A 26,495-nucleotide genomic window follows, 5' to 3' on the forward strand; every position below is an offset into this window, starting at 1 on the left:
TCTTACAGAAAAACAGTGCCCCATTTAACTCAGCAAACAGAGACAGCACAGTAGTAAAGGAAAGAACAAGGAAGTAAAGAAAATAAAGGAAGGAGTGTCACAGACACAGAATAGGGAAAAACAGAGCAAGCTGCCTGAAATTAGGACTCCATTTAGAAGTATACATTAGCTTGGAGTTAAATTTGGGGTCCTGAAATGGAAAATGTGGTGTATCAATAGTAGTATGATTGTGTCTAAAATACTTGCATTTTACAGGTGTCTTCTGTAAGCAAGTGAGAGAGAAGAGCACCAAAACTTCTGTGCAAGTAGCAGACCAGAGAAACAGATTATATAAATTATTTAGACTTAAGGCTTGAGCCTTACTTACCACTAAGAAATGTCTTTATTAAATTTGATGTGTACTATTGCTTGTTAGTGTGTTAATGGAGACTTAATATTGCCGTTGAAAGATATTTCTCTTCAATGCTTCCAGGATATTCCTCCTCCTCCTTTTATGTCCAAGCCTGAGCATCTTTGGAATAATGAAGAAAATAAAATATTCAGAGAATATGAGGAAAAAGTCAAGGAGCTGAATGAAGAAAAAGAGAAGTATAGAATGGTGAAGTAAAATGAGAAAAGGAGTGGTTTTCACAGAATTGTCAGGGTTGGAAGGGACCTCAAGGGTCATTTAGTTCTGACTCCCGTGCCAGGGGCAGGGACACCTTCCACTAGATCAGGTTACCTAGAGCCACATGCAGTCTGGCCTTAAAAACTGTTCACAGTGTTCATGACCAAAGCTTCTGGTCTTAGGAGTTACTTCTAAAAATTAATACTAATAAATAGAATAGATTAAGAACAAAGATCCTGTGGCATATTAAGTAAGCTCTAGCTTAGACAGTAAAATAAGGCAATCTTTATTTATATCAATCTGTGCCAAACCTTGTGATGTCTGACAAAAGGTAACTGTCCTACACAAAGGTACCAGTGTTCCTGAAATATTTTTTCAGGTTCCATTCACAGAGTTACTGATTCCATGCACAAATAATACAGTTATATTTATCCTTCAAAGTGGTATTTGAACAACATAACTTGGTAGCCTGGCAGCACTGTCCTTCCAGACATGTCACTTCTGAGACATCTTGGCCACAAAGATGATTAAGGGAATGGAACATCTCTCTTACAAGCAGAGACTGAAGGAGCTGGGGCTCTTCAGCTTGGAGAAGAGGAGACTGAGAGGTGACCCCATCAATGTTTATAAATATGTAAAGGGTGAATGCCAGGAGGATGGAGCCAGGCTCTGCTCGGTGATGCCTAATGACAGGACAAGGAGCAATGGGTGGAAGTTGATGCATAGGAAGTTTCACGTAAACATGCGGAGGATTTTTTTCACTGCAAAGGTGACAGAACACTGGAACAGGCTGCCCAGGGAGGTTGTGGAGCCTCCCTCTCTGGGGATATTCAGAACCCTCCTAAATGCATTCCTGTGTGATCTGGTATAGGAGATCCTGCTCTGCTTGGGGGTTGGACTAGATGATCTTTCAAGGTCCCTTCCAGCCCCTGACATTCTGTGATTCTGTGAAGGATACAGTTTCATAATGTGCATTCTGCAGCATCTGATACACTGCATCAGAGTTTTTCTCTTCCTCCAGATGTAATAGAGCTGCTCTTGTCCTTCTCTTCCCCAGGCACTGAAAAATGAATTGAAGAAACTTGAAGCTTCTATCCAGGAAACAACACAAAATTTTGATAAGACTGTATGCAAACTCTCTGAAAGGAAGGTGAAATTCGAGATGGTCATCTATCAGGTACTGCAGAGAACTTTAATTTTTCATCTCTTCCTCTGTGCAAGCAGCACTGTTAACATTTTTTTACTACAATAATTTCACAGGAAGAACTCAAAATAGTAAATCTCCTTTATTCTTTACTGTTGGATGAAGAGTTGGACAGTAGAAAAGCAGGACTTAATAATTTCCTTTTGAAAAAGGAGAAAGAAAAAGTAAGTAATCATTTGGAATGCTCTTCTTAGGAAAACTGTCGTATTTACAGTACAGCTGCTTGTGAAGACTGCTCTTTCCCAATTAAAAAAATGCCATAAATTATTTTCTGACAATTTACAAGGTCACTTAGATTTTTTTTCAACTGTATAGGTGACATGAATTATAAATACATATGGTTTTGATTAGATTCTCATCTTGGTTCATCTAGAGTTCTTTGGTACAGCTCCATACATTCAAAAGGGCATGCTATTAATTTGCTATAGGTAATATTTTTGCTGTCTGGTACCAAGCTGGTGGCACCAGTGATGATGCTTTTATGAGACAATGATGCACAAAAGAATGTATAGTGCCATCACATTTTGCACTGAGGTGTCCAGTGTGTGCCAGGGCCACAGTGACTTGTGCTTGCCAGTTCAAAGCATAGACAGAAGTAGTATGTGAGTATCTGACCATGGAAGATACCACAGACTAAAGTGTTTATAGTCTTACTACAGTTTTATTGTTGTAAAGAGTTTACACATCCCTGTCAAGCCAGGCACAAGTTAACAAAAGCCTGAGGAGGATAAGTTGCAGATCTGGATTTCCATGCACATGCTCACTGCCTGTAGTAATTGTTTTGAGTGACAGGTCTGATTCCTGTATCCTGCCAATACTTGTGTGACTTAGGTGTTGTAAGTGGTGGTCATCTGCAGGCTGGTGCTGATTCTTGAGACAGTATTTTCTTATTTACCCACTTTGTCTTTGTGGAGCTGTTCCTTAGTCCACAGCTGATGTACTAATGCCTCTTCATGTTAGATTTCCTTCTTGACTTGTACAGACCTCTGTGTGTGCACCTGCAAACAAGTATCTGTATGTGAGCTACAGACAGAGGTTCCAAAGTAGGCATCTAGCCCCTATGACTGAATAGGCTTAACTAACTTTAAAATTACCTGAGGTCAAGTCTACACCAGGTTATCTTTTCCAAAATACTTTTCCCCACTTTTTTCTTTTAAAAATTCTTAGTGTCCCCATTCATATATCTTTTGGTCCATGCAAACTGTCAAATAGAACAGAATGGTCTCCCCAACAGACTATTAGCGTTTAATAGCCTAAATAAAACAGATGAGTTAGTATCCTGGCACATAGCAGAACTATATCATGAGGCCAGGGAAACTGCATTCTAAAATGAGGAATGCTCCACTGAACAGAATTTGAGAATTTTTGATCTGAGATAACATGAAAGGAAAAAGTGATCCATGTGAATGAAAAGAAATATCAACATAGATCCTTACCATCAAAGTTTAAAAAGAAGATTTGCAAGCATACAGGTAAAACCCCTGAAGAAGGCATTAGATTGTTAGTAAAAATAGCTCACAAGCCTCTCTTTAGAAATAACAGTGTCAGCTTCAACAGTGTACTTGAATGGGCGCTCAGTGCCTCTGCCTGCTGAGTTTCACTCCTGAAATCTTTTGGGTTTGCTATAGGTCAAGGCTGCAAGCGCAATCCAGACGACAGAGTGTAAAATTGAGGCCTATGCAGATGTCTGTGAAAATATAATAGCAGAAGAGAAGGTGAGACTCTGAGCAACACAGAAATGAAACAGTTAGTGCTGTGTCTTGACAATGAGAAGAACCCACCACTCAAATCATGGGATGAGTTCTAGTGAACTTCCTGGTCACTGAAATGAAGCATTAAAGGAGAGTATGTGCATAGCAGAATCTATCTGTGATGCTTGGGAGCACTTGGAAAAGCACCATATTCTCTATTTGTAAGGTATTGTCAGGCTTTAAAAGTAACATGGTGGTAACAGGACAGCTTTCTGTTTCCCTTTTAGGAGCTGGACAGTGATTTTATAAGGGAGTTTGCCAATGTACCTGACGACCTCTTTGATGAACTTTCCCAACTTTACAAGCATCGACCCAAGTAAGATCCCCCCTGATTCCATCTGTTTATTTATAATTCCTGTGAGTCAAGAATGAATGCTATCTATTTCAGTCATCTAAATTATTTTGATAATCAGCAGACCACCTGTTTTTATTGAATAATTAACAGTGGTCAACTTCCAACCATATTAAAGATTGCTGTTTTGAGTACTTCTATTTGCTTATTCATCCCACACCATCTATCTTAAATGCAATACTCATCAGGTCTCAAAGACATATATTTTTATTTAGTGTAAGATGCAATGTTCCCTGTCTGCTGTTTGCCAGATTTAGAGTATGAAATGTTCTTAGTTGTTCATGAGCTTCTTTTAGGCAAGAAAAACGTCAATACTGTGTGTACTGTGTATGTGCACTAGGACCCCAAAGACAGAACCGCTTCTTGATGCAGCTAACCCATATGGAGGTTGTTCAGTTTCAGATGAAGATTACACAGAGGCACTTACCCTTTTAATGAAAGCCATGGATGAACTAGATAGTCCTGAGCACATGCCTAATGGCTTAGACCCATCTGTATGGGAACATTTTTGTCTGGCTAGACGAAATAAAATCAGGAGTGAGGAGCTGGTATGTAAAAATCTTTATTTCACCAGTTAACTTCTTATGTTTTCAGGTTTTAAACTGCTGTGGAATTCAAGTGTAAGGTCAAGCTCGTGGTGTAATGACAATGCAGTGTACATAAACAGTATTTGAGTTTGAAAGTTGCTTTTGGCCACATTCTGTTGAGAGTAATAGGAATGTCATAGAACCACAGAATGTCAGGAGCGGGAGGGGACCTCAAAAGATCATCTAGTCCAACCCCCCTGCCAGAGCATCACTGGAAAACAGTTCTATGTCTTCAAAGGAAAAAATGGCATATTAATGTGGATAAATGTGATCAGAATTATTGTGACTCTGATATGGTTTAATTAAAACATAATCTTCCTTGTCTCTATCCATACAAAAAAAAATGTTAAGGTGCTTAATTTCCATCATCTATTGGAGTCATTCTCTCCCGTGACCATTCTATGTTTGCAGCAATGCATTCCCATATTCTTCTAGAGCATGCGGAACAATTCTTAACCAAGTGTGCTGCTGGAAAGTCCTAGCAAGCTACTTGGTCAGTTTAAAAGCATGAAGGTGTAAATCCAAATTGTCATAAGACTGAGATACATAACCTTTGACCAAAAGAGAAGGAAATTTGATTTCCCTTCAGGTGAATAAACCATGCATAAATGAATATTTTTCTGAGCCAAGTGTAAGGATTGGTCTTGTGCTCTACTGGGATTCTCAAAATACCAAGCTGCATATTTATACATCTATCTGTCTTCTTAAGAACTTGTCTTCTCTGCTTTTGGAGAATCTCACCCTGACATTGTAACAAAGTTGATAAAATTCAGCATGTTGCTTGCTTAGGTGAAGCAGAAGACCCAAACACTGTCAGAAATGCAGGCCTTTCTCCAGAGAAGAATGGATGAAAATGAGAAGATTACATTGGAATTAGAAGGCATTTTCCAAGAACTGACTTGGTAATTTTGTTGTTTCTTTTTCTATGTTCAGCTACATTCCAGTACTCTACCAACATGGAACCAGAAGTGACATATAGAATTACACAGCTGTGTTCTCCAACACTCTTTTAGCTAGGATTCTTCTAAAAGATTTATAATGTTTCTGAAATGAGGTGCGATGGTTAACACATGTGAGCAGGTCAAACCAATCTTAATCTACCATCTTTAGCAATGATATCAGTAAGGATGGCAGTACTGGACTTCAATGCAAACTGACTGCCTCAAAAGCTACATTATACTGTGAAACCCCCAAAGCCTTCAAGGCTATATATGTGCTAGCTAGCTCAGTGAAACTTTGGTCGTGCAGTGATTGCTCCTAATCACAATACGCCACATGACACCTGATTTAACTGTGCTCTTGGACTTGCTGTATTTCACTTTCTCATGTACATGACATAATTTTCACATTTGTTGTCATTCAGGAACAAAGTTCATGATAAATTATACAAGAAAATGGGGGCTAGCTGGTAGTTTCCTTAATTTCCCCTTCAGTTCCAGTTCAGATTTCTGTTCAGCACACACTCTCTCAGAACATCTGCTAAAGGTTGTTAAACTGAGTCCAGTAGTATGGAAATAAGCTGCCAAGTCTGTAGTGTTTGGGAGCAAAGAGAAAGCAGGCTGTCACCCTGATGTGAAACTTGTTCAGAAGCATGGCAGGGAGGATTTATATAATAATTGTTCTTGTTTTCTGCCATTTTAGGGTCGAAAAGGAGAAGATGAAACTTCAGCTGAATTTGACTATCCAATTTCTGCTGAAACAAGGACAGGTGGAATTGGAAATTACTGAGATCCCAGACTACAGTGATGCCATTCTCATTAATAAAAGAGTTATTGAAGAGCTTAATAGCGCTATCATGGTAATTTACATTACCCAAAGGAAATGTAAGCTTTTTAAACAGCCCTTAAGGGCTCTGCTTTTTCTCCATCTTGACATCTACACATCAGTAGGCTCAGTTGTAACCTAGAAGATATTAAAAATCCTGTAATGTCTCTTATCATGATATAAAGATTGCAATACAGACTGCTTTTTTGATGATCAATACAATTCAGATCAATGAAATGGCACCAGTTTTTAGACGCACCATCATTTACATGCTGCAAACAAAATGCTAACAACCTGGGCACCAGTACAAAAATTCCCCCCAGGCAAACTTACAGTCATGTTAAGTAGTATTTGAATGCTAGCTTACGTTAAGATGAAAAAAATCAACACACTTTTCCACATAAAGTGAAACTGGTGATCAATTTTTTTTAGTTCATATTCTGATTAAAAGTTGTTTTTCTGGGCATTCTAGCTTCTTACTGCTACTGCACAAAACCTTCAGGAATGCCTGCCAAGTAACTTGTACAGAGCAAGGCTGTGTTTTGTAGAGCTAAAATTACTTCCTCTTCTTACAAAAGGTAGGAAGATGGAGACAGAATTTAGTTGTAATTTTCTTCATCTCCTTCTGTGATCCAAGGTTGTGGCACAGAGCATAAAAGGGAACAAAATTCTGCAAAAGATAACTATTTTGGAGTAAAGTCTGGAAAGAGACTGCCATATAGCACATTTTCTTTACTAAAAATATAACTTCAGAAGCTTGCCCAACTTGTTGCAAATAATTATTCCGTAAGTTGTACAGTGTATTAATTAAGATTCATCCTTTTTTTCTTCAGGCTGAAGGAGAAAAAAAGGTTGCTAGCATGGTGGAATGCAAAGACTTCTCTAAAGGGATATTTCAGCTAGAATGGGAACACAAGAAGATGAGAATGCAGACAGAAGATCTGAAACAGAAGGCTCGAGATATTGTAACACTACGTATTTCAAGAGATTGCCGGCTAGTGAGTTTCTCTGATTTATATTGTGATGGCAGAAAATTTTGCTGCCTGTACCTTTAAGACAGTTTATACCTCCTAAGTTCTTTACTATTGTGGAGAAACCCGATGATGCCTAATAGGTAAACATTCACCTTTCAAAGGGAAGTTTTACTCTTGAAATTGATCAGTGATTAAGTTCTTTGGGACGTTCAGTTGTAAATGAAGGCAAAATTAGCACTAAACTCTTAAAAATTGGCACTAAATAATCAGGATTTTGGAGCCCCAGGGAAGAGAGCTTTTAAATCAAGCACTGTAACTTTTAAGTGGAAGGTATGAGGTGCCCCCATCTGGTATCTCACAGTAACTCTGGCTCGATACACAAAACTGCACATCCTTACAGAAATTTGACTGAGCCCCACTCGCTTCAATTTGTTGGCCTATTAGCAGAACAAGAAGTGTTTGCTATACCTGGCAGGCAGGAAGCAGCAGCTGGCCAGCAAGTCAGCACCCACAAAGCTTTGAACAAGCTCTGCTGGCAGGCCAGACAACTTAGGTAAAAATTGTGGGAGTGAGGCAAGAATACCAGGGGAGAAGAGTCAAGAAAGAAGAAAGGTTGTAGGCGAAGCCCAAGGGTATAGCAATATGGGAGGTAGAGGGCTGCAGGAAGAGCTAATGGTTTTGTGGTGGTAAGGTGGAGGGCACAAAGGCTTGGAGCAAGGGATACTGGAGAATGGGTAGGCTGGAGGTACTGCAGTGGGGAGAGCTATAAAGCACAGGAAAAAAAAAAACAGGCAGACTGATATTGCAATTCAATCAAACAATTAAAAGAGAAACCCAAATAAATGTTTTCCTCAGGCTTCATTTGTTTTGCTGCTCTCCAAACTGCTTGTTTACTTCTGAATCATGGCCAAGGGACTCCTACAAATAACACCAACAAACAGCTTTACAGAGAAGTGATGTGACAACACACTGAACAGTTCTTGTAGCAAATTTATCACCAGTTTTACCATTAGCTCACATTTCATTTAAACTGATGAGCAGGGTTATTGCCTTTACAGAGAGTTAGATTTGCCCGTAGCAAGGGCACATACCAGTTTAATCAGAATTTGAATGCTCTGAGGGGTTTGGCATTACTTCACTTTTTGAGTAGAAATGTTGGGTTAGTGGGAAAGAAAAGGCAAGATTCCAAAAAATAGGAACAGAGAGGGGAAAGTGGCTTAACGTGTGCAAAGACCTGACAACACCTAGAAAAAGGCTATTAATGAAGCAGTAAGTGAAAGCACTTTGGTGCTAGGGACAAGGATCCTGTAGGGTCATTCCTGTTTGTCCTATTCTAACTAGAGTTGTCAAAAAAAATTTTGTCTGTCACCTTGGTGGGACAGTACTCTGGAATAATGAATCTGCATCTACAGAAACCTGTCTGCAGCCCATTGTAGGTCATAGAGCCTGTTTTACTGCCTGTCACTTGATAAAATGGTATTTTAGAAGCAGTGTACCCAAGAAAATATCTTTAATAAATAATCTGCAACTGGAATTACTATGCAGATACATGAAGAGTAAAAGAAGAAAGAATTAAGAGAAAGACCATTGGCAGAAAATAGTAACTTTCTTCTCTGACCTAATGATGATACTGTGATACTGTGTGATACTGTGATAGACTGTATAGCTAGAGCACTTTGGCCTCCAGCTACATTAGCTTGGACTACCTTATAAGCAAAAGTATTGCTTGTGGGTTTTTTTTGACAACCTCACAACAAATTTGCTTGGTAATTGTTTCTATTAACCCTCTCCTTAATGTCTGTGCGGTCTACTACATCACACAGCATCCCAGAGTATCTTTACAATGCTCATTTGTGATCCCTTGTAAGACTTTTCACTGCAAAAAAAAATCGAGAGTTTTGAGTTTCACGTAGTATAATTGTCTTTAGGGAAGCGGGGAAGTGTTGAGAACAAACAGGCTTAATGATCTGCTTGCTTTCTGCTTTTAATTCTTCAGTTACTAACTGAGCCGAACTACAACAGACGCATTGCTCACCAGATTTCAGTGATGGAGCAGGGTCTTGGCATCATGGATGAGGTAAATTCTAAGTGAACCATCACATCTGAGAGACATGTACTTATTTAAACACAACTCCTCTCCTTCATTAGCAAGAGGTGTTAGTAAGGACTAAGTGCAACTGATATAGGCGTGATAAATCAAGGACTGTTGGAATATAGCCATAGCAACACAGATGAATACATATAATAGATATATATATAAAATATATAAATATCCATATATTTATTCATCTGGATCTCAGTAGTTTCTTCAACTTGTGCTGAACTGTCTACAGCAGCAGTTCTCTGAGGTCTTTGGAAGCAGTCATCATGCATGGATTGTGGCACAGATTAACTCTGTGGAGAGAAATCTACTTGCTTTGTGACAGGAATGAAATGCTTTCCCTCCTGAACATCTCATTGCAGATCTGCTTATTACTTCTTACACAGCACTACCTATAAAAGTCACTCTTCCATTTCTAATGAAGCTTTCCTCCAGTCTCCACTGCTTAATGTTTCTCCCCAGGAGCACCAGCCTGTTCATACCACCACCCCACTATGCTCAAAGTAACAGACACACAATCTGATTTGCTGGCTCCCTCACCAACATTCAAGTTATTATTACCTTTGTTTTTAAGTGATTCCACTGGATTTTCTCTGGGTTGCTCTAGCTGGCATCAGCCTCCTCTTCTCCTCATCAGCATTTATCTTCTGCCTTTACAACCCATCAGCACAACAACTCCTTCCCAACAACGTCTAGCAGCCAAGAATGTTTGATTCCATTGACTTCATTTCCTTTTCAGGCTTTATGTTTTAATGTATCTCCCTCCCTGACTGAATACCTCTTTGCTCCTCATCTGCTACTTATATTAGAACCCCATAAAGCATACTGAAACCCAGTGTGTGTGAAAGACAATATAGGAAGTAAACCTCGAATGTGCTACTACTCAAATTAAAGTACATTAATATTTCTTGAGCTACAATGTCCTGCTTAATAAGCTGATAGGTTTCCATGATAAGTTTGTCTGAACAGCTTTTGTATTTCATATATTTACTTTATTTGGAAATGGACAGCTGCACAAGAAGAATGTGAAGAAACGTCAGAGAAAAATTAAAGAGTTGGAGAAGTGCATCAGTCTGAAAAAACAAGAAAACTATGAGCTCAGCCTGGAGCTGAAAGAAACGCTTGTCTCTGTTTCAGAAAGGAGACATACCTCTGAGGCAGCCGGTGAGTCACAGTCATGCACCTTAAGTCACAAGCAAAGAACTTTCAGAAAACATCTTCGAGGCTGGACAGTCCTGTTCTACATCAGCATCAGCTAAGGGGCAAGGAGCACCTATTTATTACTGTACATGCACAATTAGCACTGCCCTTTTTACAATAATTTCACATTGTTTACTTATGAGCATACCTAGTGTTGCTCTTGTAACCAAAGTCAATTGACTAAATTGCTGAAACTAGAGTCAAAATATTACAGTCATTAATACACTAAGTAGACAACATGCTTTCATTCATCCTCAGAACTGTTCAACCTACTTGTTCCCTCCCATTCAAATGAAGAGAGGCAATAAGGTGAAGCTGAGAAGGGTTTTCCCTGACAGGAAAACTGCCAAGATATTTCCACTAGTGGAAGACAGTTACAGAGTTTTTAAATGGCAGATACTTGCTAGAAACTGAAGGAAGGATTCCCAGTGCCTTTTGGATTTTTGTTTCTTTATTCAGTACTATAAAGTCTCCAAAGCCCAGCTGTAAGCCTTTATAAAAATGCTTTCCTATTTTATACAGAATAGCCACAGGGCAGGTCCAGTGTAAATACCAACCATGCATCCCCTACAAGCACAGGCTAACCCTTGTATTTTGTTTTATGCAGACACAAAGCGTGTTTCTGAGATTGCAAAGCAGCGTTACCGAGAGATTTTAAAGCAGAAACACCTACGGGGGCTTGTAAAGGAACAGGAAGAACAGCTTGAAATTCTTCAGGCAGAAGTTCAAAGACTGAGATCAAGAACATTCCCTATTCTTTAAAAGTCAGAGTCCTGGTATATAGTACCATGGTTTTGACTAAGAAAAGAGCTTGGACATCTGCCTGCTTTTTCTCCTTGAACTTTTCTTTCCATAAATGATTTCTTCAAAGATAACTTCAAAGATGCCTGCTTGTCTGATTTTGTACATCTTATACCTTATCTCCACTATATTTCTGTCATTTTAATTATATAAGCTATAAAGCCCATTACAGAAAACAAAGGGTACCAAAATTGTAGAGTGATAGAACAGGTCTGTTTTGATATCCTTAGTCTGTGCTATGCAACTGTAGAACATTGTGGAAGTGAAGTACTGCAAAAAATCCATGAGATTGCATCTGCTAAAATTCATGTCTATTTCTCTGACTTCATTTTGCTTTTAAAAATATACATCTGTGATGGCACAAGTGTAGGTCACTAAGAAGATGAAGGTACGTCTCAGCATGACCATGCCTACTACTTGGCCCAGTCCCTAAAGCTCCTGCAGCTTATGATAGCTTAATTACCCACAGCCATCAGCAGCTCTGACTGCTGCCACTGGCAGAATCACAAGAAAACTAGGTTTGGAAGCATCTGGCCTCTTGAAATAGTTGCTGCTATCTCACACCCCTTCACATCAATTCACGGTCTAGTCTCCTTCAAGATAGCCAAGAATGACAACATTTTATCAACAGTTACTAAAATTAACTACTGTTGGAAACTGATCTACCTACCCAGGCATTCTCACAGATTTTTATTTCCCTCATCCATGGTGGGTGTTAACTCTTCTGCTTTCAAACATTCACATAAAATCTAAATCACATAAAATCTAAATCACATAAAATCTAAATCACATAAAATCTAAATCACATAAAATCTAAATCACATAAAATCTAAATCACATAAAATCTAAATCACATAAAATCTAAATCACATAAAATCTAAATCACATAAAATCTAAATCACATAAAATCTAAATCACATAAAATCTAAATCACATAAAATCTAAATCACATAAAATCTAAATCACATAAAATCTAAATCACATAAAATCTAAATCACATAAAATCTAAATCACATAAAATCTAAATCACATAAAATCTAAATCACATAAAATCTAAATCACATAAAATCTAAATCACATAAAATCTAAATCACATAAAATCTAAATCACATAAAATCTAAATCACATAAAATCTAAATCACATAAAATCTAAATCACATAAAATCTAAATCACATAAAATCTAAATCACATAAAATCTAAATCACATAAAATCTAAATCACATAAAATCTAAATCACATAAAATCTAAATTCCTTCCATTGTGAGACCATTAACAGCTTTGATACTTCCATTTAACAAAATTCTACATGTGTAAGGAAAACTACGTTTCTTGTGACCACCTCCATTTTTTACTTCACCATCTCTAACTGAGGTCTGTAAGAACTCTAATTACATCTCCATTTTTCTTGTGAGACTTCTTTCTTCCTGCTGAAACTTCCCTAGAAACAGCATAGTACCAAATTTGCCACATCTCTCAGGGAAGAGAACTACACTCTCCACCAGGAACCATCATCTTTTTTTTACTAACATGAAGAGACAGGATGTTATATTAAAATTATTAGCAATAGAAGTTTTTCTTCATTAAAACTCTATGGACAGCAACAAACAATATTCTTAAAAGCAAACTGCAGACTTAAGCCTAATAAGCCCTGGCAGTGCTAAAAGAATTTGTATGATCTTTGATTTTCTTTTCCTTGAGATATGTAAAACAAAATTATTCCCTTATCAAGGAAATGGGAAATGCCACCTATAAACAAAACAGTTAAGGTACAACCAGTAAGGACTGTGATTGCATAAAAACCACTATTCATAGCAGGGAGAGTTGCAGACTAGTTAAGATTTATATACTGATACACTTGATAAGCAGTGATTTTAAAGAGAATAAAAGCAGGTAAAAGTCACCATACTATATGCACAAGCCATAATGAGAAAATAGGCAATTTCAAGTAAAGATGAAAACAGCATTTTAAAGAGATGTTTATTGGAGGATAAATGAAATGTTGAAGTTTTACTGAGCTTTATGATGATGAATTTGAAGGATTCCCATTAGACAAGGCCTTGTTTTTCTTATTTATTTGAAACACTTATTTATTTGAAGACCTTGACTCTCAACATGGAGTACACAGATACTGGCTGCTATTTTCTTGCCTTCCCTTCTATTAGCTCAGGCTGTGACAGAATGCTTGAGAGACATCTACCCTAAAGACATCTGTCTGGACCAGTATCTTAAAATGTTTGCATTATAGCACATTTCCCTCAGTAATAATTAAAGCTATTGCAGCTTCAGAATATTAACAACACCAAAATTAGTTATCTTTACTTAACTTGCCAAAATCCTGCCATTAACTGCAGGAAGACATTTGTAAAATGAGGATGTACTAAGAACAAAGCACTGAACTCTGCCCCATCTGAACATCAACAGAAACAACAATTAGAGTTCATTATTTCAAGACAAGTAACCACACAAACACTCAAAGAACAGACTGGCTTCTACCTGTTAAAGTATGACTTAATTTCATTTTAATTCACATTAAATAGCAATTTTCTAATCAATTACAGTCAAGTTTTCCAAACAATGTCAACTCAATCTTTTCCATTAGGTAACACCTATTACAGTGCCTATTGTATCCAAGCACTGAGCTTTACAAGGATCTCCTGAGAAAACCGCCTAACCTCAAAGCATAAAGTCCATTGTCTGATCAACAGATCTTAAATGATCAGCATTCAGTCTTTTTTGCTTTTGTGGGTAGTTAAAAGCTTTCAACTTGCAGATTACACATCTACAAAATCTTCTTCTGTTCTGCTGTAGTGCAATAACTGGTCTTCTAATCCAAAAGTATCTATCAGCTGTGTGAGACTCACTTTCTTGCCATCTGCTGAAAAGGCTGACTGCAGCTCATACAGCATCAGCTGGGTACCACTTCTCCATTTCGCTATCAAAGCCTGCAGTTCAGACAGGTTGTTCTGAAACAAGGACACACACACAAAAAATGTAATTTCCTGAAATGTGGGGTCTTTTAATGCAGATCTATTTTTATAACATGCCTTAAGACTGAGAAAACAAACACCATGCTCAAGAAAAAGCAAGTCAGTATTGTTGCTTAAATTCATGAATGAGGATTGCACCATGAATTGCACTTACAATTGCTTTCTCAGAGATTCTGTGTGCCTCACCTTGGATCGGTACATCTTAACCAGTTTGAGCCTTCGAAGTAACTCTTCCTTCTCTTGCACTTGTTTCTCCAGCCTTATTTTTTCTTCCAGAGACTGTTGCTGGCTAAGATCAGCCTGTTGCACATCTGATTTCTCTACTGATCCACAGAGACTGCTCTCCTGTAAAGGACTTTTGAAATGTATGTGTTCAGTGCCTTTTCTTTCCAGCTTTTCAGAACTGTCCTGTAATGTGGAACAATCTATACTTGCCTTTTGCAGGCACCCTTTGTCAATATCAGCAGAGTCTTTTTCTTCAGCATCTATTTTGAGTCGCTTTGGGACCACAAAATTAGCATTAAATGAACGCCTGCTTTTCCTTAAGCGCTCCCTCAGAGCTGCACTCATTGGCTAAAACAGAAAAACAAAAGCAAAAAAAACCCCCAAACTCAAAAACCAAACTCAGAAAGATAATAACAACCAATTTTCAATCAAATTACAAAGAGCTGTTTACCCTGGTTATTATTTACATGCAGTCCACTTGAAAACACCAGAAATTATTTGTATAATTTTGACTTTATCATGCTTTGAGAACCTTCACCAATAAACACCAACAAGTGATTTTTTTTCCCCTCAAAGTTAACATTTGTTACATCCAAGTGTAACCTTTTTACCTGTGAAAATATACTAAAATATGGGAGAGGGCTTAGTTAGAGGACACTTGTAAACTAGCCCTACCCTGCAGTAAATTCAGATGCTGAGCATGGCAGCATCACCATAATGCATGCTAGGATGAACACTTGAAGTAGAGCTCAGTGTTACAGAGAAAATGCAAACTGAAAGCAGTGGACTTTGTTCAAGCGCAAGCACATGTCACAAAGTCATTCTGCATATGAGCAACCCAGAAAACTGGGATTAGAGAAAAGTGATGACAGATTACAAACAAGCAAAGAAACGAACCCCAACAAAACCCACCATAAACCCTAGCTAGCTTGTAGCTTTGGGTATAAACTATCTATTTTTAGCCTTCCAGCAAACAGTATCTCAGTGACTTCCAACTACTTGATGATTTCACTAGCATTTGTTACTATAAGACTCACACTATTAAACAAAGAAGTGAGTTTTCACACCTGTTTCCCTGAACTAGTCCTCTTCAGAGGCACTGTCCCAGAATCCTTTGGAGTATGGCACGAAGATGGCAATTTATCAAGCTCTGCTTCTTCCATCTCAAGATAAATAGTTTCTGTTAAAAGAATTAATTAGAGTGCACTTCTCACCTGATTATAATGAGCCACGTGGGTGCAGAACGGTAAAAAGCTCTAATAAGAAATAACTAAGGCTTATTTTCTAAGTCTTAAAAATAAATAAAAAGACACTTGTATAAGTTACATAACTGTTACATGTGCTAGGCAGCATCTTGGTTTGTGAGTGGCTTTTGTTCAAGAGGATCAAGGAGACCACTAACTGATACAAAGTATATAAGTATGAATTTTGTATATAATTTCCCCCTCACTCATAAATCTCTATGGATCTTTAAAGATTAAAAACATGGTAAAAAAAACTTACAGGTATTCTCTCTTCCCCCCCCCCCCCCCCCCCCAAATATCCTCTTTCAAGTGTCAAAAATGAGCAAGACAACTTTTAAAGCAATTGTGTCCATTACAGCATGCCAATAAATCCAAGGTCAGGTCTTCAAACCTTAATCTCCTCAAAAAATCTCCATCTTGTTTAACTGTATTTGTGTAACTTAAATGACCCTTACAGCTTGTCTAACTGAAGGCAATAATCGTTACTAACACAGGTTATGAAGAACCAGTCCTTCATTTAACTGCATCCCAAGCAGTGATAAAAGGATTCTTGCAAGCCACAAGACTTTTATTGTCGACACACATAAACAATTAATCTTTTCTATAACAGAAAATAATTGAGTACCTGGGTCAGTAAAAATAATCCACTATCTCATTTAATCCTTCTGGGGATGCTGCTGAAAAAAGTAATTACTCACACAAGTGGAGTTTTAGATTAAAAGCAAGCATCCTCGGTTTGCTCAGAAAAGCACCTTAATGAAAATAATAAGTCATGCCTCCCAGCATGTGCCAACTTCAAAACGATTTGGCAATGTTTAACTTAGTTTAGCACTTGTGAACCACCTGCTAATGACCACAATGCAGCTGGAAAACCTTCAGCTACACCCCTGTTTATCTGCAAATTGCAATTAGGAGTTTCAAAAAAGAAGCCACTTTAAAATAAAGTCCTGCAACAAGACACAAAGCAACATAAAATCGACACAAGGGGCTTCCCCTTCAGAGATGACAAACAGCAAAGCTTCTGTATGCTTGATGAAGGCAATCCTCATCTTCCTGGCTCTGTACCAAAGGGCACAGGTTCTCGTTTATCTTACAAGTCAACGTTTCTCCCAGTTGTTTGAAATTCAACATAAGAGATTCTATTAAAAACCCACCAGGCTTCAGTAGTCTACTTAATTGGGTATTTTAGCAATCTATCAATTAAACAGGAAGCCCACAGCACCGATAACATAAAGCAAGTTATCAGTATTCTGTTTTAACATAAGCAAGAGTGTAGATAAGGCTAATTGTGCCTTATGTATACCATATATCATAAACACGGAGTAAATCTTACTAAGCTGCAAATTTATTTCAAGCTTCAAGATACCAGTTCAACTTAGAAAAAACAAACCCCTCACTCTCTGCCTCCACATTCTAATGCCTAATATTTGCCTTCTAATTACCGTGACAAGTGCATCACTCACTGTTGGGCAGCAGATTCCTGTACATCTCCTGCACTCTGAAAATCCTTCCCCGAGACCTCAGCCTAAAAACTCTTTGCGTTTGCAAGCAGATACTATTTATCAGAGAAAAATAATTCTTCCCCACATACAAAGGAAACGTGGGTCAAGAGGGGGAAAGGCAAGTTTAGACTTCAGTACTTACTTGGTTTTGCACTTTTGGGTGAGGCCTGACACTACGTGCCTCAGCTTGCCTGCTTACCACTACCTTCTGTAAAAGCCCTGAATCCTTTTACGTTCTTCTCTCACCAGCTAAAGGCTCTATTTCACCGTTTTCCTCTAGTTACTTTTCAATCGTAGAGAAAGGCAGAAAACCGACCGGCCACGGCCCGGGGACGAGTGTGTGCGAATCACAGAATGTTAGGGTTTGCAGAGGACCTCGAAAGCTCATCTGGTCCGGGCCCCCTGCCAGAGCGGGGTCACCTACGGCAGATCACACTGGAACGCATCCAGACGGCTCTTGAAAATCTCCAGAGAGAGAGACTCCACAACCTCCCTGGGCAGTCCGTTCCAGTGCTCCGTCACCCTCACAGTGAAAAAACTCCTCCGGTTCACATGGAACCTCCTATGCCTCCATTTCCACCCATTGTCTCGTGTCCTGTCCGGAAGGAGACAGTCCTGAGGGTTCCTCTCCCCTCCTTTTTCTACTCCAGCATCACTAAGCTTTAGGGAACAGAACGGACTCCCCTTAATTGCAGGAAACGAAACCCAGCAAAGAAAAAGCCGCCAACCCACAGGCCCTCACCAGCGCCAGCGCTCCAATCTCCCGCTGCCGGACATAGGGGCGGAGCGGCGGCGCCTCCAGCCGGCGCGGACCGCTCTGCGCCTGCGCGCAGGGGAGGGCGCTAAATGCGGGGCTGGGTTCTGGTGGCGCCGGATGTAATAGCGCCTCCGGAGCTTCCAGTGGGGGATAGCCCAGGGAAACTTTAGGCACGCCTGTTGCAGCTGGGTGTGTAAGCTGGGCCTGCCACCCTGTGGCCGGCGCCTTTTCTAAGCCTCAGCGTCAGTGCGGTGTGTGAGGGCGGGAAGATTGGGGCAGTGCGCTTCCCGCCAAGGCAGCCCAGCGCAGCCCTCAGCTGTGGCCGTAGCCGTGCAGTTCGGGGCAGGATGAGCGAGGGCCCTGGTGCTCAGAGGCGCAGCCGAAGCGAGCATGATTCTCATGCCTTTATGAGCAAACTTCCATGCTGTTTTTCACAAAGTGTTTTTGTAGTGCGTTGATCAGTACTGACAAAATGGGCTGTGGAAGCCACAACGGCAAGAGTCCCCGGCCCGTAGGGATGGCGTACCTCGGTGGCTGCTCTAGCACTGCCCACCGCCGTACCGCCATGCCGTGCTTCAGGGCCTCACGCAGCCGTGCTGAGTGCTGACCCTGAGACTTAGGTACCCACATGCTTTTGCTAGACCATGCCTTTAATTTGTGCAGGAGAAAGGCATTTATTTCCTGCCTAGTTCCTCTTCACAGTCACAGGTAAGGGTGCTCGATTCTTTCTTTACCTTATGTAACTCCCATCTGTATTTGGGCACCTCTTGGACTAAGAGGTGAATAAGCATAGGGTGTAGGTGTGATATGTTAGAAAGTCACTGTGCTGTTGACCATAAGTACACAAAGATTTAATCACTTCAAACAATTTCACAGAGGTGATGGCAAACTTTTCTCTCCCACAGGGAAAAAAAAAAACAAACATCTAAAGCCCATCAAGAACAAATTAGTTTGGGAAATCTGAGAACTTAGATCCTTTAGATTCCTCCTTGTATAGGAGTTGACTATCTGTGGATTAAATTGATTTAGTTATAATAACAAATATGGGAAGTTAGATTATGCTATTAAGTTGTACAGAGTTTCACAACCACTTGTAGTGGAAAAAACTCACAGTAGCTCCAATGTCACAGCAGTTTGGAGGCATTGTTTAAGCCTCCCCCTTTTTTTAGTGCTGTTTTTTACCTGTTGCAGCCAATTCAGTGTCCAGAGAAGGGCGACGAGGCTGGTGAGAGGCCTTGAGCACAAGCCCTATGAGGAGAGGCTGAGGGAGCTGGGATTGTTTAGCCTGGAGAAGAGGAGGCTCAGGGGTGACCTTATTGCTGTCTACAACTACCTGAGGGGTGGTTGTGGCCAGGAGGAGGTTGCTCTCTTCTCTCAGGTGGCCAGCACCAGAACAAGAGGACACAGCCTCAGGCTGCGCCAGGGGAAATTTAGGCTTGAGGTGAGGAGAAAGTTCTTCACTGAGAGAGTCATTGGACACTGGAATGGACTGCCCGGGGAGGTGGTGGAGTCGCCGTCCCTGGAGCTGTTCAAGGCAGGATTGGACGTGGCACTTGGTGCCATGGTCGAGCCTTGAGCTCTGTGGTAAAGGGTTGGACTTGATGATCTGTGAGGTCTCTTCCAACCCTGATGATACTGTGATAAGTATGCTGTGTTATTAATGTGTTAAAAACTGGACTCCTGCATGGAACAGTAAAAGTGCTAAGAGAACTTCTGCTGCAAATTTTATCAAGTAGATTGGATCTCAAGTACGCAGGAGTTTTGAGATGGCTTGTCTCCATGCTCAAAACATATTTTCTTCTATCTCAGGGATGCTGCATGCTTTAAATTACTCATGCTCTGTTGTACAGACATGTTTGGAGTGAAGTTGCACAAGGGCAACAGAAAGTTTGAGATTTTAGATCGTTTGCCAGGTGAGATTGCAGTAAGATTTTGCAGGAGTGTAACACATGAAAAAGTCATCCTGTGCATTATCGTTGTTGCTTTAGTTGAGCAACACCCACATGCCCCACCCCAGGTGAGGATTATAGTCCGTTTGAGACTGTCAACATAGAAAGACAGTTCCACATATTGTGTTTATGAGTTTAATGTACTACATGTAGATCAAATGAAATAATATCATCAGTGTTCACTGATGGGTACACACTCTAGAGAAGAGAACCTGTTTTACATTGGCAACGTGTCCTTTTGGCAAGGAGGGCAAATGGCATCCTGGAGTGCATCAGGAAAAGTGTGGCCAGCAGGTCTAGGGAGGTTCTTCTCTCCCTCTACTCTGCCCTGCTAAGACCACACCTGCTATACTGTGTCCAGTTTTGGGCTCCCCAGTTCAAGAGACAGGGACATGCTGGAGAGAGTCTGACAGAGAGCCACAAGAATGACTGGGGGACTTGAGCATCTCATCTGTGAAGAGTCTGAGAGCCCTGGGCCTGTTTAGTCTGGAGGAGAGGAGACTCGGAGGAGATCTTATCCAGGTACACAAGTTTCTGAGGGGTGGGTGTCAAGTGGATGGGGCCAGTCTCTTCTTGCTGGTCAGAAGCGATAGGACGAGAGCAACAGCTACAAACTGGAACATAGAAGGTTTTACCTCAACATGAGGAGAAACTTCTTTATAGTGAGGGTGACAGAGCACTGTTAACAGGCTGCCCAGAGTGGTTGTGGAGTGTCCTTTTCTGGCGACTGTCAAAACTCGCCTGGATGCATTCCTGTGTGAACTATCATAGGGCATGCTGCCTTGGCACAACCTCGATGATTTCTGGATGTCCTTTCCAACCTCTAAAGTTCTGTGATTTGAGTGTTTGGCTGTGTTTACCACATTTATCTGTGGATTTGCATGGTATTTATGCATAGTTCTGCAAAACCCCAACTTGTCCACAGTCTTGCAGGAGGGCTGTGATAGAGTTGAGAACTAGAGTGCCACCAGTCACTATCCAGTACTTTAATTGCAGAAACCCAATAGCAGCAGATATTGTTATCTGTAAGCTAATAACAGCAAACAGGAGTCAGAGTAAGATCTTCCTCTGCAAAAGTGCACATCTGTTTCCCTTGAGAAACAGAGATTATCCATGTGTTATTGCTACTGGCATGTTTATGGTACTGTCTAGAGTGTTTTTCATACTGTTCATTTAAGCTCACCGGTATGTGCACACAGTTAGGAAGCTCATTGCAATGCAGTCTTTATTAAGCACCACAATACTATTGTTTGATTTTTGGTTTATTCCTTTTGTGATTGGAATAGTTCAGGGTAAGCAAAATAAAATAAAAGGATGCATAGGAAATTGTGCACAGTGTAATAAAATTATTGAGGTCTGTCTGCTGAACATATTGCTTCCCTTCTGAGAAACTTGTTTCCCCAGGGAACCAAAAGGAAAATATGTTTCCTGGTTTGTTTGGTTTTGTGTTTTTTTTTTTTTTTTTTTTTTTGAGGGTTTTGGGTTGTTTGTAGGGTTTTTTTGTGTGTTTCTGTGATGACATTTTAGTGATTGGAATTCCCCTCCCCCTCCAGTTTACACCCCTTTGTATGTGTCCAGAGAAGGGCACTTAGAATCATAGAATCAACCAGGTTGGAAGAGACCTCCAAGATCATCCAGTCCAACCTATCCCCCAGCCCTAGCCAGTCAACTAGACCATGGCATTAAGTGCCTCAACCAGTCTTTTCTTGAACACCTCCACCACCTCCCTGGGCAGCCCATTCCAATGGGAAATCACTCTCTCTGCGAAGAACTTCCTCCTAACATCCAGCCTAGACCTCCTCCAGCACAACCTGAGACTGTGTCCCCTTGTTCTATTGGTGGTTGCCTGGGAGAAGAGGCCACCCCCCACCTGGCTACAATGTCCCTTCAGGTAGTTGTAGGCAGCAATGAGGTCCCCCCGAGCCTCCTCTTCTCCAGTCTAAACAACCCCAGCTCCCTCAGCCTCTCCTCATAGGGTTTGTGTTTCAGGACCCTCACCAGCTTTGTCGCCTTTCTCTGGACACATTCCAGCACTTCAACATCTCTCTTGAATTGAGGAGCCCAGAACTGGACACAGTACTCAAGGTGTGGCCTAACCAGCTTTATTTTGTCTGCACACTCAAAAGATATTCTTTATGTATCATCTCTTTAATTAATTTTATATTACCAGGAGAGAACTAGGACTCACACATTAGCACTGGCAGGACAAGAACATGTTATCTTCCCCTGTGGGCATCATTTGTAGTAGCAAAACCACAGTGGAGAGTGGAGAGTAAAGGATATTGACTTTGAGTGAAGACTCAAGTTTTATCTTTATGTTTTCTGAAAGGTGGAGGTCACGAGGATGAGGCTGAGCTCTTTTCAGTTGTGGCAAGTGATGGGACAAGGGACAAGTACAAACTAGAACACAAGAGATTTCATTTGAACTTAAAGAGAACTTCTTTTCTTTAAGGGTGCAGGAGTACTGGAACAGGCTGCCCAGAGAGGTTGTGGAGTCTGTTTCTCTGGAGACTTTCAAACCCAGCCTGGACATGTTCCTGTGCAGCCTGATCTAGGTGTACCTGTGTTAGCAGAGGGGTTGGACTAGTTCATCTCCAGAGGTCCCTTCCAACTCCTACCATTCTATATTTCTGTCATTCTCTTCCAGAATGCCAGAACCTTCACAGAACTTCCTTTTAGCAGTTTGCTATGCACAACAGTTGGGCTTTTTCCTCCCAACCACTGTCAATGAGTAACTGAAATGTTAAGTAACATGTGTCTTAAGGCATGTACATGTTACTCTCTTCTCTCAGTTTTGTGAAATCTGTTGATCTTGTTTGAAGAAAGAGGATATATCCTGACGCATGAAGCACACTGCACTGTCTGCATATTCACTCCTGCCCGAGGCGAGAGGGTGGAGTGTTTTTATGTGCCTAACCACTAACTGCTGCAGAATTTTTTCAAATCCTACCCACTTCAGCATGGGCCTAGGGCTGTGTTTTTGCTGGCTGCAATTCACTGTTCGGAACAAATGTTCTGACTTGCTTATAGCCATATAAATATATCAAGGGAAGGGCTTTAAAGACCAGATTCTTGGAGTGAAACCAGTTTACTACCACAAAACCTGTCCTTGGGAGATAGATTCTGTTCTCATAATGGTGTGAATGTCCAGTGATTGCAGTAGAGTCACTAGAAGGCCAATCAGCACCAAGCTAAAGCTAAAGTTTTGTTACCTCTTCTGTTTTACATTCAGGGCTTGCTTAGACTATTCCTTACTTTTGAGTTTTCAAGGTAGCTGTTTTGAAAGGAAAAACTGACATAATTTATTGTAGCTGAGGGCCATTGCAATTTGCCATTACAAGAGATAATGTAAGAATCAGCAGAGATGGGCTTCCTAGTTTTTCCTGCTGCATGTGTGAATAACTGAGTGGATGAAACACAGTGCTAATGAAAGGATATAAACCTGTCTCATTGTTGTGTATGCTTGTGGGATTTTCTCTGCCGTGGCCATGCCAAAAATTACAAATTGAAGTCTTTATGAGACTGTAGCAGACAGAAGAAACAATAAACAGACCTTCAGTGTCTTTTCTTTACTGGAGGACTAATTGATCATTATTTCAAGAAAATTCAAGCCTTTCAAATGTAAGTCCTTGCCCAAACTAGTCCCTGGTACAGCTTTTTCTTCTGTGTTAGTCTGAGCATAATTTTAGTTTGCAGTGTTGTTGGGAGAGTCATTTCATTTTCTCACATACTTAATACAAAATTTTGTTTCTTGTTATGCGTGAAAATATGCAGCTCTTAAGTTGCTTGTATTTATCTGTGCTGCTGAAATTGATAAAGCTGAAAAAGTGTATGTTGTTGTTTTGCAAGTGCAGACAAGTTAGTTTGAGGGCAGTCACCCACAGGCTGGAGGCCTCGTGTGGACTCAGTGGATTAAGCTGGGTGCTAAACAAGTCATCCAGTAAGCAAGTAAACAGAGATTGAAATGCACACCTTCCCTTCTTCCTAGTCTCCTGTTACAGTTGCTCTGAGCATTGACATGAGTGAGTAGTGTCCAGATTCACTTCAGCAGCATCACTGGTTATAATTTTGTTTTAGAACGTGTACTCCTTCCCTACCAAACTCCAGCATTGGTAGGTAAGATTTAAAAATACACTTCCTCTCTGTTATTAAGAAACAAATTAGGTCATTTACCTGAGGCTAGACAAAGACTTACAAAGTAAAAATTGAGAGGTCTTTTTGTAAGGATGACATGCAAATGTGGTTCTCATGGACGTTTTCCATCTCTGGATACAGCTGAAAGTAAAATCAGATCTAGAAGGCTGAGGTTTCAATGTAGCAATATAGTCAGGTACTGAACTTAGGTTGCAAACTTGGTTAATACACTCGTGTGAGAGCTGGCTTAATGCTCTCTCCTGTTTTCTTGGTCATACACTTAGTAACTGACATAACAGTTTAAGTGTGCTTAATTGTCGGGTCCAGTTTGTTCAATATCATTATCAACAATCTGGATGAGGTCATTGAGTGTACCTGCAGCAAGTTTGCTGATGATACCAAACTGGATGGGGGTGGCCAACAGCCTATCAGGCTGTGCTGCTATCCAATGAGATCTGGACAGGCTGGAGGGCTGGGTGAAGGAAAACCTTATGAAGCTCAATAAGGACAAGTGCAGGGTCCTCCACCTGGGGAAGAATAACAACAGACACCAGTACTGTTTGGGGGCTGCCCTGCTGAAAAATAGCTCTGTGGAGAAAGTCTTTGGAGCCCTGATGGACAGCAAGTTGTGCATGGGACAGCAGTGTGCCCCTGTGGCCAAGAGAGGCAATGCTAGCCTGGGGTGCATCAGGAAAAGTGTGGCCAGCAGGTCTAGGGGGGTTCTTCTCTCCCTCTACTCTGCCCTGCTGAGGCCACACCTGCAATACTGTGTCCAGTTTTGGGCTCCCCAGTTCAAGAGAGACAGGGACATGCTGGAGAGAGTCCGACAGAGAGCCACAAGAATGACTGGGGGACTTGAGCATCTCTTGTATGAAGCCCTGGGGCTGTTTAGTCTGGAGGAGAGGAGACTCGGAGGAGATCTTATCCATGTACATAAGTATCTGAGGGGTGGGTGTCAAGTGCATGGGGCCAGTCTCTTCTTGCTGGTCAGAAGCGATAGGATGAGAGCAACAGCTACAAATTGGAACATAGAAGGTTTTACCTCAACATGAGGAGAAACTTCTTTATAGTGAGGGTGACAGAGCACTGTTAACAGGCTGCCCAGAGTGGTTGTGAAGTGTCCTTTTCTGGCGACTGTCAAAACTCGCCTGGATGCATTCCTGTGTGATGCCTTGGCAGGGAGGTTGGACTCGATGATCTCTGGATGTCCTTTCCAACCTCTAAAGTTCTGTGATTTTGTGATATGAGAGATATGCCTGTCTATTATTCATGCTAACAAAATTGTATCTAAGGATAGCTGCCTCAGGATTGTGGGGCAGGCAGTTCACCAAGACTTGTGAATAGATATGACACTTTCACTTCTTAATATAAAAGTTAAAGCAAATTCTTCAAAAATGAAAAGACTTAAGATCCTACCAAAGAATGGGAACTCAATAAATACTTGGTTATCCTCCCTCCTTTCAAAATGTCTTCTGTGCCATTTCCTTTAACAAGTGAAATGTGCAGTGAAACCTTCTGCCTTGCCCTTGTTTGTTGAGTAAAATGTGCTGCTTATGCCAATTACAGCTCATTTCAGAATGGGTATTTCAGTGCTTGTGAGCTGTATTGCTTTTGTTCCAATTATTTCCAGAGTAATTTCAGTGCAAATATTCTGTTCATGTTCATATCTGCAATATGAGTATAGAATCATAGAATCAACCAGGTTGGAAGAGACCTCTAAGATCATCCAGGCCAACCTATCCCCCAGCCCTAGCCAGTCAAATAGACCATGGCACTAAGTGCCTCATCCAGTCTTTTCTTGAATACCTCCAGGGACAGTGCCTCCACCACCTCCCTGGGCAGCCCATTCCAATGGGAAATCACTCTCTCTGTGAAGAACTTCCTCCTAACATCCAGCCTAGGCCTCCCCCGGCACAATTTGAGACTGTGTCCCCTTGTTCTGTTGGTGGTTGCCTGGGAGAAGAGGCCACCCCCCACCTGGCTACAATGTCTGGGTTTTGAGACTGTTTTTCTACACAGGCATAAGAAAAAGGCTTACTGATGAGTTTGTGATATTTTCTTCAGTCTCAATGGAGTGAAGTGATTATTCACACATTATTTTTACCATTGTCATGTTGCCTCCTTGGAGTAAGGCTGCCTAGCCATTGTGACATTTGAAGTAATTGAGAAAGTTCCTGCTGAACTGAAGGAAAGCAGAACTATGCTGTCCTGGTGGATGTTAGTAGAAATGTGGCATATGGAGCAAGCTAATGGTATGATTTCATGTGGTGCTGAGATGGTGGAATTGCAGCTGACTCCCATTAGCACAAGTGCTTCACACTGTGTTTAATGTGTGAGAAGGCAACCAGTCTCCCT

The 26,495-nt window shown here is 40.7% G+C and overlaps 2 protein-coding genes across 2 annotated transcripts in view; one reads left to right on the forward strand and one right to left on the reverse strand.

Moving 5' to 3' along the window:
- The window catches only part of CFAP43 (cilia and flagella associated protein 43), a 48,262-nt gene extending 36,840 nt beyond the window's left edge, over positions 1-11,422 (forward strand). Inside the window, exons 28-39 of the mRNA XM_064144436.1 lie at positions 473-598; positions 1,665-1,784; positions 1,868-1,975; positions 3,440-3,526; positions 3,790-3,878; positions 4,255-4,462; positions 5,291-5,403; positions 6,143-6,299; positions 7,099-7,263; positions 9,236-9,316; positions 10,351-10,504; positions 11,148-11,422. Of these exons, the coding sequence (XP_064000506.1) occupies positions 473-598; positions 1,665-1,784; positions 1,868-1,975; positions 3,440-3,526; positions 3,790-3,878; positions 4,255-4,462; positions 5,291-5,403; positions 6,143-6,299; positions 7,099-7,263; positions 9,236-9,316; positions 10,351-10,504; positions 11,148-11,302 (1,563 nt within the window). The 3' untranslated portion in view covers positions 11,303-11,422. The remainder of the gene's footprint in view (positions 1-472; positions 599-1,664; positions 1,785-1,867; positions 1,976-3,439; positions 3,527-3,789; positions 3,879-4,254; positions 4,463-5,290; positions 5,404-6,142; positions 6,300-7,098; positions 7,264-9,235; positions 9,317-10,350; positions 10,505-11,147) is intronic.
- Positions 11,423-13,305: 1,883 nt separating this feature from the next.
- SFR1 (SWI5 dependent homologous recombination repair protein 1) lies at positions 13,306-18,220 on the reverse strand. The gene is made up of 4 exons (XM_064144437.1): positions 18,043-18,220; positions 15,622-15,734; positions 14,516-14,902; positions 13,306-14,305 (listed from the first exon to the last, which is right to left on the reverse strand). The coding sequence occupies exons 2-4, from the start codon at positions 15,715-15,717 to the stop codon at positions 14,114-14,116; spliced, it is 675 nt and encodes a 224-aa protein (XP_064000507.1). The 5' UTR covers positions 15,718-15,734; positions 18,043-18,220; the 3' UTR covers positions 13,306-14,113.
- Between the last annotated feature and the right edge of the window lie 8,275 nt (positions 18,221-26,495).

This window comes from Pogoniulus pusillus, chromosome 6 (genome assembly GCF_015220805.1).
Source record: "Pogoniulus pusillus isolate bPogPus1 chromosome 6, bPogPus1.pri, whole genome shotgun sequence".
In the NCBI taxonomy this organism is placed as follows: Eukaryota; Metazoa; Chordata; class Aves; order Piciformes; family Lybiidae; genus Pogoniulus; species Pogoniulus pusillus.

What these genes read in the sequence shown, in the direction of transcription:
- SFR1 (XM_064144437.1), bottom strand. Translation starts at nt 15,717, where the DNA reads ATGGAAGAAGCAGAGCTTGATAAATTGCCATCTTCGTGCCATACTCCA. An exon ending in GGACTAGTTCAGGGAAACAG is followed by an intron (nt 14,903 to 15,621) that starts GTGTGAAAACTC and finishes TTTCTGTTTTAG; the next exon opens with CCAATGAGTGCAGCTCTGAG. An exon ending in TTAAGATGTACCGATCCAAG is followed by an intron (nt 14,306 to 14,515) that starts GTGAGGCACACA and finishes TCCTTGTTTCAG; the next exon opens with AACAACCTGTCTGAACTGCA.